The following is a 13,282-nucleotide window of genomic DNA, read 5'->3' as shown; positions in this document are numbered from 1 at the left end:
ATGCCTAGTGACTGGAACCGTAATGCGCATGTGCGAAAAGTCTCCGTTTTCAAAGGAACTGCATATTGCAAGTTTACACGACAAAGGAGACGGTGCCTTTTCCAAAAAATTGCACTCTGGAGCCTGTTTTCAAAACGTTGCATTTTCAGGCACCCAAAACGCCACTGTCGTGTAAACGATCAGCCAAAACTCAACTAAAATTTACCGTTTTCAGTTGAAATCATTGTCGTATAAACAGGACCCCAGTGTGTGATGATACACTGCATTGCTGCTTTGCGGAAACAAAAGAGGCCTGATAGGCGTGACGTGTAACACGTGTCAGCAACACTTTATGGCATTAACATGTCAATAAAAATCATTTACCATCTCTGTTATATGGTGGCTGATCTTGTCCACTGCTCGGAGGGTAAGGAGCTCCCGGACTTCATTGTTTTCCCAATTTGTAGGCATTCTCGGCAGCTGTTCTTCTTCCGAGTTAGCCGCTCACTACCAACAGCTACTATCTTCCGTGGTGGGTTGCATGCATATCAGATTGTCAAAATGTCACACCTGTGACACCCATGATCCCGTCCTGCTCACTGCCCTGTTTATACAGACATCGTTTTGCCGCTGTGACTACCTCCCATGGCGTAATAAAGGCGAGACAACTCTGTGTCCCCATTCCACAGTCAAATTTTTCTTTGACAAGATGAGATGTGACGAAAATGTTAGTGGTGGACTATCAGACATTGAAAGCCAAGAACAGCTGTGCTTGTAATTATTTTCATATGCTGCAATGAGTGACAGGCTGGTTAACTCCAATTAATAGTCTGCACCAGGATGTCTCACTAGCCGCTGAACGGCAGCTGAGCAAGCAGCCACCAGCTTGATATATTTTACAAACAAAGCATATGATGAACTTATAAAACATGATGCATTTTTGCCATGTTTTATAAGATCATGTATTTTATGTGTAAAATCTTAATCTGAAAAGTAACTTAAACTTTCACAGATAAATGAAGTGCAGTAAAAAGTGCAGCATGTACTAATGAGATGTGGTGGTGTAGAAGTATAAAGTTGCATAAAATGGAAATACTCAAAGTACAAGTAGCTCAAACTTGTACTTATTTACAGCACCTGATTAAAAGTACTTAGTCACATTCCACTTCTGTTATTCTTTACTAAATTAGCTGAGGCTTATATTTCTTTTTCAAAGTGTAATGTTTCAAAAGGGTGAAGTGTTTTAATCCCTCGTGGAATAATTCCCCTTGTTATATTATAATCCCTGACCCTTGTGTTGTCACATTGAAACAGGAAAGCATTTTGATTTCCCTTCACTGTAACCAGGGAAACAGCACCAGACCCTCATTCCTCCTCTACAAACTTTCACAGATATTACTATGTATTCAACAGGTATGTTTACTGCAGAGTTTATCAACACTTTGTGGCCTTCTGAGCATATTTTTAAGACTCCTAAGGGGATTACACAAAAAACGGTGACATATTCCAGTGTAATTTTGTTGATATAAAAAATGCATACATCAAATATCAATACATAAAGTCTTAGGTACTGTTTCCAGCCTTGGATATAGATATTTACACTCAGAACTCCATCAGATGTGTGTAGGGTCCGTTGGTGTCGAGCTTCAGCACTTGTCTGTTTCCATACGTCCCGTGTTTCACCGTCACTTCAGCTGAAGCAGCCGTCAGTTCCTTCTCACACAGAGAAATGAAGTCTCCGTAGAGCCGCAGTCCGTCCTCTTTGCTGATGTTGTTGTGGTATTGCATGGCCCTGCCTTTGGCCTTCCCGCCCAGCGTGGCCTGGGGGACAATCAGCACACTGCCGGGAAGCTCCAGCACTGACACCATCTTCCCTGAGTCGGACTCACAAAGACGCAGGTTCAACAGTGTGGACACTGGAGGAGAGAGAAGGGAGGACACAATATTTACACCCCATACTGAGGGATTTACAGGAAGTGCAGAGCTGGATGGAGCCAGAAGAAGATAAAAGAAGAAGAAGATATACTTCATACACACAGGCCCAAAATACACACACAAGCACAAACATATGTAATATGTAGGTCAAAAGATAAAAAGGTCACTGACCCATTTTGGGCAGGATGTCGTCTGTGGCTCCTTTAAAGAAGCAGATGTAGATCACCATCCCTCTGTCAATCTGAAAACACAAAGTGTCATCAGTTATGTGGACCAATCAGCAGCCGGTGTATTGCTTTCAATTAGAAATCCAGTCCTGTTTCAGTGTAACATGCTGTAATTTGTCCCCCTCTGGTTTGTTATGTCACTGACACACTATTTTATCTCTCTGTTCCAAATTCTAATAACCAGAGGAGTCAACTTGAGTCACATGATTTGGGAGTCAGACTTGATACAGAGAGATATAAAAGATCTGCAACTTGACTTGGACTTCAACACCAGTGACTTGTGACTTTACTTGGATGTGAGCCTTTTGACTTGAAAATACTTGAAATCTTCCACCAAGCCCAAAGATTAAAAAGTCTGTTGTATGATTTCCTGATTCAACTAATGTGAAATTATTATTATTTTTTTCATTGTGACCTAAAACATTAAACATGCAACAACATTACTTCAAGGAAGAAGAGTCTTGTTTGCTTGTTTTACAAATTTGATAAGAGAAAGTTATGGACATTTTTCCAACAGGAGATGCAGATGGACACACTGAGATGAGATGTTCAGGTGTTCTCACCTGGACAAACTGAGCCTCTGAGTTTTCCTTTGCTGGCTTCACCTGCAGTCTGGCCTGCAGACACTGCTGCAGCAGCACCCGGGCCACAGGAGCACTGCCTTTCTCCGCCATCTGAGTTTATCCTCTTTACTGGTTTAATAAAGTCTGTCCTCTTTATAAACGGTGGTGCAGGAGGAACCGGTTCAATCCTAACATAAAAAATAGAACTATACCGACTTAGAAAGTGACGGAAATGTTCAATGAATGGCAAAGACAAATCACAAGAAAACTCATGCAACACACTTCCGGACTAACGTCAACCAAAGTTGCCCAAAGGTGCTCAAAGCTGCGCATTATTTCCGCAGGCACTTTCTCTCATTATCTCCGTTTTTGCTAATTTTAATAATCATTGTGTGCATTTTTTTTCTCCAAATCATATTTTTGTAAGAAATAAAAATATAATATTTTCAAATTTACAGAGGCAAAAAGGAAACAAAATTTTAAGTAAAAAAAAGCAAAACAAAATGAATTAAATTAAAAATTAAATTGAATGAATTTGAATTCAAATCAAATAAAAGAATAAATGTGGTTGAAGTAAATAAATAATAAAAGTAAAGACACCATACACAAAAAAACGATATTTTATTTGTAAAATAATGATAAAATAAACAAACAAAGTAATTCTGGGATTTCCACTGGCAAAATATATCCATGTATTTTAAAAAATAGATATTCAAGAGACGACTAAAACGGTGACTTAAAACTTTCAAACATAACTTAAAATTATGTTTTAATGCCTTTTACCCAGTAAAAATGACACATCTAATTATCACCAGATGATGGACTGATTTTTCTAAATCAAATCAAATTTAAAAAAAACCCCAAAGTGCTCTATAATAAAATAGAATAAGTAAAATAACATAACACGGCAACAGCAAAATGTAAGAGAAATTACATAACAATCCAAAAACATGCACAAATAAACGAGTAGAAAATAAAATAAAAATAAAATATGAAAGACAGTATGAAGTTAAGTAAATGCCCTTTTATGATACAGTAAATTACCACACCAGTTACAGCCAGAAAAATAAAAACTACATCTTTTTAGAGAAGGAAAGTAAACTACAGAAAACAAAACGCATGCGCATGCGTACTTTGCGCAAGCTTGACGCGCACCAAGCTAACGATCAGAGGAGCATCCAAACAGCTAAACATGGCTCAGCTCACTTACAGCAGACTGTCGCATTTACTGAGAATATCCGTTAATAAACACTCAGTGTTACGAACCGGGACAGAAATAAAACCGGGACCTGCGTGTTGTGTTCAGTTCGCACGCTGCCACGTAAGAATACTGCCTGTTCCTTTGAATTTCAGTTAGCTGAAACAGCTAACAGCTGCATGCTAACGTCAAGGTAGCTAGAAATCTAGAAGAAGAAGAAGACCGGAAGTACTTAAAAAATAAAAGCGGTAACGGTCAAACAAATATATTTAAAAGAGAAACGTCATTAAATGTTAACATATTGTGTTTTTATGTTATTATTTGTTGTTATTCACACATGAAATATAGGGTGCATATACTTTCGCTTTGATTCATACATTCATTTGAACGCTAAGGATATTGTTTTGAAACCCGAAATACGGAAGCGGTTTTACTTGAACACAGTGCTGCTCAAATACTGTTATTAAACCAACAGCAGTTATAAATAAAGTAGTCTGTCAAGTTCATAATCATAAATGTTAATGAAATAGATTAATAAATGGATTCTGGTCCAGGTGCTGGAGCTAAGCAAAGAGATTTTTCACAACTTGGCAGCCCAAAAGTTGTTATAAATGGCCTTTACGTAATCTATAAAGCATTAGCAAATGATTGTAATAAAATGAGAAAATAAACGTTTAAACACTGTATAAAAGACGACTAATTACAGTAGAAAGCGGTGGTGTCAGATCTAGGGATGTACAATAACATCAGATCAGCACATCAACGGTATTGGCCAATGAATTTAAAGGATCAAGAGTAAAAAAGTCTCTAAGTAACCCAGTCTGGAATGGACACCAGTATTTTGAAGTCACAGCTTTCTAACCTTCACATTGTTTTCATTGTGTACCTGTTGTGTTCCTGTTTTTCACAGAGGTCAGTGGACAGTAAGACACTACAGGAGAGGCAGAAGCAGCAGATGGCGAAAGGTCTTCCCAAACAGAAGCCCATCACGGGGGTCAAACAGGTCATCGTTGTGGCTTCAGGGAAAGGTGGCGTGGGCAAATCAACCACTGCAGGTACAGCATGAATTTCTTGCTCTTGTAGCATTTATATCCTTTATAGCTATTGCATCCAAAGCTTTAGGGTTCTGTATGGATATTTTGGATTTATTAATCTTTAAACACTGGCTGGAAGTGCAGCATTGATTCTCAGTGACGTGCATCTGGAGGAAACAGACAAAAAAACAGAAAAACTTTTCAACCAGCCTGTTGACTTTGTTTTTCTGCGTCTGTCTCTGCAGTGAATTTAGCTCTTGGATTGATGGCGAACGATCCGGTAAGAAGTTTTCTCACTTATATCACATTCGTTTTTTGTCCTCTTCTTTTACATTATAGCCAGTCACTTATTTTAAACCAAACAGGCAGTGTACACAAATGTACTGACAATGTCCACAGTTTGTCTTCCTTCTAAATTTTGAACTCTGTTAAAATGATTTAAGTTCATCTTTGCTCTTTCTCTCAGCTCAAATCAGTTGGTCTGCTGGATGCTGACGTTCACGGCCCCTCGATTCCCAAACTGATGAACCTGAAGGGAAACCCGGAGCTCAGCAACAGTACGGCACAGTGTTTATCTTTCTCTATAGAATAAATGTCACCTGATCATTGATTTTTAATGTAGTTGTATACGGTAGTTATATTCTGTAAAGGACTTAGAGGCTGTATGGAGCCTCTGTGACTGTAAACTGACTTCAGGTGTTTTTAATCTTTCCTCCAGACAATCTGATGATCCCTCTCACCAACTACGGGGTTCCTTGGTGAGTCCCTTCAGTCAAACCGTTATGTCATCATGTCTCCCCCTCTCTCTTCAGCTCTCACCTGTCTTTTTTAACCTCTCTCTCAGCATGTCGATGGGGTTCCTGGTGGACGAAGTCGCTCCGATCGTGTGGAGGGGGCTGATGGTGATGTCAGCGTTAGAGAAACTGCTCAGACAGGTGAGAACGTTACAAACACCCAGCTGAGATTTGACAACGAAACAGGATTTAATGCTAATAGATTGAGGTGTGTGTTTGATCGTAGGTGCACTGGGGGTCATTGGACTATCTGGTAGTCGACATGCCTCCTGGGACAGGAGACGTCCAGCTGTCTATCTCACAGAACATTCCAGTCTCAGGTCAGTCACACACACAGAGCTACAGTATACCTGTACCAGCCCTACTTGCATTACCATAGTCCCTTGTAAAGTAGGTCGCTGTTCAGCTAGCAAAATTTATTTATTTATGTGTTTACGTTTGGTCAGACAAAGATACAAATGCTCAGTTTTAAAGTGAAGTCGTGTTGTGTGTCTGTTTTATTTTGCAGGTGCGGTCATTGTGTCAACGCCGCAGGACATCGCTCTCCTCGACGCTCGCAGAGGAGCCGAGATGTTCAAGAAAGTTAACGTGCCGGTAATCTGTGAATTTGTGTGTGTTATTAACAGCTGGTCAAAAATCTGATAAGTGAAATTAAAATTCAACAAATCTGATTTATTCTTCTACAGTTACAGGAGGTTAATGTTGTGTTCAATGTTCCTGCAGGTTCTCGGTCTGGTGCAGAACATGAGTGTCTTCCAGTGTCCCAAGTGTAACCACCAGACTCACATCTTCGGCTCTGATGGGGCCCGACAGCTCGCTGACACTCTGGGAGTCAATTTCTTAGGTATGTCGGAGAACCAGTGAGTGCACCAGCTGCTCATTTAAAAGTCTCTGTAGATGATTTTCTTGATTGTATATACGTTTCATTAAATATTTCCAGCAAATAACAAATCAGGAAATAAAAACTCGTACTTTAATGTCCTGTTTAACTGGTTGAAATATGTATTTTTGATCATTTTGATGGATTTCCCCTGTAATGTCATATTTATTATCTCCAGGTGACATTCCTCTTCATCTCAACATCAGAGAGATGTCAGACAGAGGAACACCAGTGGTCGTCTCCTCTCCTGACAGCCCAGAGGTCCTTGTTCTGTTCTGTCCTAATCATCATAGCTTCATTTTTCATTTTTGTTTTCATGAAAAAACCCCATGTATTTTTATTTACTGAGTGCTGTGTGTGTGTTTACTCTCTAGGCGGAGGCGTACAGGAAGGTGGCGTCTGCTGTGGTCCAAAGGCTTGAGGAAGTCAACACTTGATTGACAGCTTCAACAGGAATTAAGGCACATGAAGACACTCCATGTCACGCACACTGCACATGGGAACTTGCAGAACAAACAACGTACTGTACATGTGACACACTTTTATGTAAGCATACAAAACACACGCAAACAGAGACGCACAGAATTCTTCACTGTCATAACGAACAATAAGTTACATCCAAAGCACTACTGTATGCTGTGTGTTAGTGCCACAGTGTTACTGAATAAATGTGAATCATTTAGCTGTCAGGTGATATTTAATAAAACTCAGCTAAAGTCTGTTTAGAATTTTATGAATATTACATTTTAAAAATATGTAAAGGTGCAGAGCCTGGGCAAAGATAGCTGATTGTTCAGTCTTATTCCAGATCGTCAAATACTGACGACCTGGGAATGAATAACAGACTTACTCCAGAATTGCATCCTGCATCTTTAAAATAACTGCATGTTGGTGGTCCCCAGTACCACTCAGTACGCTTACATGACATCAGAGACTAAAACCAGACTTTTAAGATACACGTAAACATGTCAGTCTGACTGAAATTGTACTAAATCGAATTTCTTAAAGTCGCACTAACACAGGCAGATAATGTGAAGATGGAAGATGCTCCACACTTTCTGCCCCGGGCTTCAAATAGCATTAAATGCGTAACAGAAAAAGATCCCAGGAAGTCTATATCCAGAACTGTGCATTTTTGGACGGACAAAATGTACAGAGCTGTAAAGTTGTCCACCATGGTACCAGTTTGCTGCTGGCTAACTGTAGCTAACTTGTTTGTCCATTGTTTGGACTGTGATGTAGTAGGTCAGCCTATACTAACAAGAAAGTGAAAAGTCGGCATATCGCTACCTATCGTTGCAAAGTCGGACATACTTCAGTCAATTAATCAATCCCCCCGTACGGGACAGGGACAGTAGTCCAATTAAATGGCCTCGTCAAGCTGTAAGCGTAGCTCAACTTAACTGTGCATGTAAACGTACTGAGTGAGAAGTTACAGAGTTCCACTGCAGTCTAAATAAATACCAATAAAATAATAAAAAACTAACGGGGGTAACAACGTCATATTGCTGCATTCTGGATTTGACTCTTTTCCAAAGTTGGGATTTAAGCTGTTTTATACTTAAATCTTTCTTTGGTCCTGCTTTGATATTTTTGTCAGCTCAAGATCTAACTCTCTGTGTCATAATTAACATGCTTATTTATCAATAAATGGCATTTTGGTCAAATAAAAATCCTGTTCCACACTCCTTTAAGAAAACTATTTTTAAACCATGACAACTGTGGGCTCTACAAACTTATCACTATGTCATGTGTGTGTATAATGTGCAATTTATATATCCTTTTTTCTCAGATCAGTAAGAATCTAGATGAATAAGATGTGAATTTTGCTTTATTCTGTTCTGTTTATTGGTTTCTCAAATGATTTAAATAAACGTGTCCCTGCTCATTGTATACAACACTAAAATATAAATCTATTACTGTGCATAAAATGTTTAAGAAAGTTACATGAATACAGTTAAATATGCCTGATGATGGAACTTTAATTTTGGTTTGTGTTGTGTGATGTGGAGCAGATGGATCCAGATATAGGAGACTGCAGGCAACAGGAACTTGATCAATCTTTTTATTCAAGGTTTGAACAGAAAAATAGTAAAACTGATGATCACATTACAAAAACAATTATAGCTGCTGTGCAGCGATGGGTCGGGTCCGGGCATTTTTAGGCAATTCTGAGCAACAAGCAGAAGAATTGGAAGACATTTAGGAACTTAGCAACACAATCTGCCTTTTGCATCAGCTGAGGCTTGAACTCACAACCTCTGAGACTAAGGATCAATCTCTATCTTACTGAGCTAATTAGTCAGTGACAATTCATGTGTAGCTTCACAGATTGACTAAGCCAGACATGCAGGTTTAGCAGCCGTCCATGCATGGAAAAGCAGATTTCAAACCACTGTAAAAAATTCAGTTATCGAAACAAAAACCTGAAAATACACATATTGCATCTAGACAGCATGGAGATGTTGGTTATTTGTTTGTAACAATGATTGATTTGCTCCATAAGTGAAAAACTGATGTTTAAAATTGCCATTTTTACATTGACTCCAATTGTTCACATCAGAGCAAAATTCAAAATGCTGTCAAAAATTCAGTTTTTGAGATAAAATTCTGAAATTTGCCACATATCATCTACCATGACTCTAGAATTTTGTCTTTTTTTCATGAACATTGAAGATTTATTTAGCAAGAATTTGCATGTATATGTTTACAGTACCGTTTACAGTCAAACATTTTGATGCACTGTAGGCTCAATTTTTGATAAATCAAAAATCTGAGAAACATACTTTTTGTAGGACAGTCTGAAGATGCTCTGTAGCAACTTTGGTGTCAATTGAGCAAAAATTGTGGGAGGAGATAGGTTTAAGAAGTTTTACAGTTTTTGAAAAAAAAACCCAGAGTGATAGTCATAATTTTTAATAGGTTTAAATGTACAATAGTTTCTTCAATATTGGGGCTACAGTTTGATGAAAGTTGTGAAGTTGTAGCACGTATGGTTGATTTGTTATGAATTTTCAAAGTTTTGAACTTTAGATGCTTGCTGTAGCGCCACCATCAGGACTATTGCCTGGAGTTTAAAGCTGAGGATATCTGGCATGAGACTGGACCTTTGTGCAAAGTTTGGTGAGTTTTCACCCATGGGAAGTATGATTTCCTCACAAGAAGAAGAAGAAGAATACCCAGGATTACAATAGTGTCCAGGCAGCTTAGCTGCCTGGACCCTAATGATCCAGTGAAGACTGAGTTGAAACTAATCTGATGAGGGGGCTGTAGTGCAGGTGGAGAAAAGGCTGGAGAAGCTCAGGTGAGGTGGAAAAGGGGAGCTGGCTGGCTGGGAAAAACTGTAGCAGTGAAGGACTAACGAGGCTGATTCAGGGCAGGTGTGTCGATGGGCAAATGAGGGGAAAGAAACCACAGAAAAAGCACAGTAAACAGAAACCCAGAAAACAAAGAAATGCGAACTACAGGCAACTGAAATTATTTTATAGTCTATGACAGATACAGCTCAGTCCAGTCTTCCCCAAACACTCCCGGTGTTTCTGGTTTTGTTTCGCTTCTGTGTCTTCTTTGCAGCGATTTGGAAACTGTTAATAAAATCTGTTTTATTAATGAGAACACACTGGTCACTAGGGAGTCATCTTTTTTGATAAGCATACATAGAGTTTTTGTGAATGAGGCAAAGTGAGATCCCTGCTGAAAATAACCTGAATGATCCTTTAATGTTGGAGGGCGTCAATGCACTGCGCACTGCCACAGACAAACAGCAGAGGGCGCTTGTTGCATATTGAATAAAAAAATGTGACTGCAACATATAATATCTAATTTTCTTTCTTTCATTTGAACCTGAATGTGTTCACTCTGAGAAATCTGTGTCACAGACACTTTCATGTTACATTTTCAGTTTTAGGATAAATCAGTTACACCGCGTTTTTAGGCTCTAACACTAGTGGATGGCGTGATACCTGCTGAGCTGCAGAGCTCTCTTTTTGGTTGGTTTCTGTTGCCGCATGAGATCCCATAATGCTCTTCAAATAAGGACAAAAACTATTGGACTCAATTTACATGACAGCATAATGAATCATGGGAATTTAGGTGCTGACAAACAGTTCCATGGGCCACACTCTGTTTGTGTTTGTTTATTGCTGACATATTAAACCATAAAGTGTGGAAGGATCTGGTTTTATTTTCTTACTGAAACTATTTATTCATGTTTTTTGTCCTTTTATTTGGCACCAGACTGTAAACCTCTTTGTTTTGATCAGGACAGAGTCACATGGCGAGAGAGGAGTCATCAAGGAGTCATCAGGTCACAACACAAGTTTTCTTCACACAGTCTTTGCCAGAAACTGTTGACCGCAGCTGTGAAGTGTCTCACTGTGTCGGCGCAGAAAAACCCCCGTATACTGGAAACACACACACACACACACACACACACACACACACAAAGAAGACATTTAACTGCAGCATATAAAATTATTGAAATAACTGTGCCTCTATCTGAAGATTTACTGCATCTCTGACGTTATGAAAAAAGGTTTATGAAAGGTCTAATGTCACATTTCATTGTTGTTATAATGTCAGAGTTCAACTCTAAGTATCAAAGGATCAAAACTCTCAAATCTGAGAAAGTTAACAGGAATTAAAAGCAGAAGGGAGGGTTTCTCTGGAAAGGTGATAGCAGTGAGAGGACAATGACTCATCTGTCTCCATCTTTTGTGTTTTTATGCTCAAGCACACACACACACACACTCAAACATGGATGAAATCAGTGCTTTCTCATGATGAAATATTAAATTCAAAGATAAGAGATTTTCCCAAAAGTCAAGCTGAACTTTTGGTTTCACAAAACAAACACACACCCACTGTCTTCTCAACCACTGCCTCTAAACTTTCCACCAAAGTCACTTTATTAGTAAAGCTGAATGAAAAAATAGATCACACACATCTGCAGAATCAGGGTTTGGTTTTACACACAGAGCACACACAGGTCTTTATTTTCTCAAACTGTAAAGTCATAATCCTTTAGATTTATTTTCATTACAAAAACATTTTGATTTATGGCTCATATTGTTTCATCAGTAGCCATTTGATGAATTTGCATTCTAGAAACGGCCTCTCTGTAAAGTGGTTGTCATTGTTTCTGGTGGAGCCTGCGCTTTCTGAATAGGAGTTAGATTACACACCCACGCACAAGGGATTCACAGGGAACTACAGCATGCATATCACATAATGTGGAGGACAACATTCAGTCGTCTTTATTAAAACAGCGCAGTGATGAATCCTCTCTGCCCACAGCTTGTTTGGGTCCGCTTTGAACACATACACCAGTTTAAACTCAGTCCAGCCGCCAGAAGAAAATATTGGCATTGTAGGTTTCTGCAAACCACAGATACACTACAGTTGCAGGCTATGTTTTATACGTATCATATCAGTGTCTCTAAAGTGATGTAGTATATGAGCTGATATTCTTGTCTTGAGGCAGAGGGGATGGTGGATGGCGTGACACCTAGGGGAGACGCCTGCCAAGCTGCAGAGCTCTGATCAAGACCAACAAACAACACAACAGGTTGTGATTTAGTGAGTCATTGCTGTGTTTCCAGAAGTTTTTAGTCACCAAACATGTGTGTTTTGTCATGAGCTGTCACTGCGTTTCCAGCTGGGATAGTGCCACGAAAAGGGGTGGTGTTTTACCAAGACATAGCTGCGTTTCCTAACAGTATAGTGCCATAAAAAGTGCCTGTTTTTTTTTTTTTTTTTTACAGAGACACCATTGCATTTTCTGCTGGGATAGTGTCACAAAAAGAGGCTGTATTCTACTCAGACATCACTGCGTTTTCTGCTGGGATAGTGCCAAGAAAAGCAGCTATTTTTTACCAAGACATCACTGTGTTTTTGGCTGGGGTAGTGCCACGAAAAAAGGGGCTGTGTTTTACGAAGATATCACTGCATTTCCTGACAGTATAGTGCCATGAAAAGTGGCTGGTTTTTTATCAGGACATTGCTGTATTTTCTGCTGGGACAGTGCCAGGAAAAGTGTTTCATTTTATCAAGATATTTCTGCATTTTTGGTCAGAATAGTGCCACAAAAAGCAGCTGTTTTTCACCAAGATATCACTGGGTTTTCTGCTGGGATAGTGCCACGAAAAGCGATAGTGTTTTACCAAGATATCACTGCATTTCCTGACAGTATAGTGCCATGAAAAACAGCTGTTTTTTAATCAAGAAATCTGGGTTTTCTACTGGGATAGTGCCACCAAGGTGGTTGTTTTTTACAGACACACCACTGCATTTTTCGCTTGGATAGTGTCACAAAAAGAGGCTGTATTTTACTCAGACATTGCTGCATTGTGTGCTGGGATAGTGCCATGAAAACCATCTGATTTTGTCAAGATATTTCTGCATTTTTGGCTCAGATAATGCCACAAAAAGCAGCTGTTTTTTTTACCAGACATCAATGCATTTTTTGCCAGGATAGTGCCATAAACAGCATTTTTTTTACCAAAATATCACTGTGTTCCCTACCAGGATAGTGCCATGAAAAGCAGTTGTATAACTGAGACATTGCCACATGTTCTCCTGGGATACTGCCACCAAAAGCAGCTGTTTTTTACAGAGACATCACTGACTTTTCTGACAGAATAGTGCCGCTGTGTTTCCCGCCATCATTGGGAA

General features: G+C 39.3%; 2 protein-coding genes across 3 annotated transcripts; one reads left to right on the top strand and one right to left on the bottom strand.

The window, feature by feature from the left end:
- Nucleotides 1-1,139: 1,139 nt before the first annotated feature.
- dtd2 (D-aminoacyl-tRNA deacylase 2) lies at nucleotides 1,140-4,039 on the bottom strand. 2 transcript variants are annotated; one of them, XM_033641818.2, is made up of 4 exons: nucleotides 3,915-4,039; nucleotides 2,705-2,892; nucleotides 2,086-2,155; nucleotides 1,140-1,895 (listed from the first exon to the last, which is right to left on the bottom strand). In XM_033641818.2, the coding sequence occupies exons 2-4, from the start codon at nucleotides 2,813-2,815 to the stop codon at nucleotides 1,582-1,584; spliced, it is 495 nt and encodes a 164-aa protein (XP_033497709.2). In that variant the 5' UTR covers nucleotides 2,816-2,892; nucleotides 3,915-4,039; the 3' UTR covers nucleotides 1,140-1,581. The 2 variants fall into 2 exon arrangements, with proteins under 2 accessions (XP_033497709.2, XP_033497708.2); XM_033641817.2 differs by lacking the exon at nucleotides 3,915-4,039 and having other exon boundaries at nucleotides 2,705-3,026.
- Nucleotides 3,865-8,283, top strand: nubpl (nucleotide binding protein-like). Its single transcript, XM_033641816.2, has 11 exons — nucleotides 3,865-4,025; nucleotides 4,813-4,957; nucleotides 5,182-5,216; nucleotides 5,403-5,493; nucleotides 5,655-5,694; nucleotides 5,781-5,871; nucleotides 5,957-6,050; nucleotides 6,239-6,324; nucleotides 6,454-6,574; nucleotides 6,789-6,871; nucleotides 6,985-8,283. Exons 1-11 carry the CDS (start codon nucleotides 3,897-3,899, stop codon nucleotides 7,045-7,047), a joined length of 978 nt encoding a protein of 325 aa, XP_033497707.1. The 5' UTR covers nucleotides 3,865-3,896; the 3' UTR covers nucleotides 7,048-8,283.
- The last annotated feature ends 4,999 nt before the right edge of the window (nucleotides 8,284-13,282 follow it).

This window comes from Epinephelus lanceolatus, chromosome 15, assembly GCF_041903045.1.
Source record: "Epinephelus lanceolatus isolate andai-2023 chromosome 15, ASM4190304v1, whole genome shotgun sequence".
Taxonomy (NCBI): Eukaryota; Metazoa; Chordata; class Actinopteri; order Perciformes; family Serranidae; genus Epinephelus; species Epinephelus lanceolatus.
Note: the sequence above shows the minus strand (reverse complement) of the source record. Positions and strands in the feature narration are given on the sequence as shown.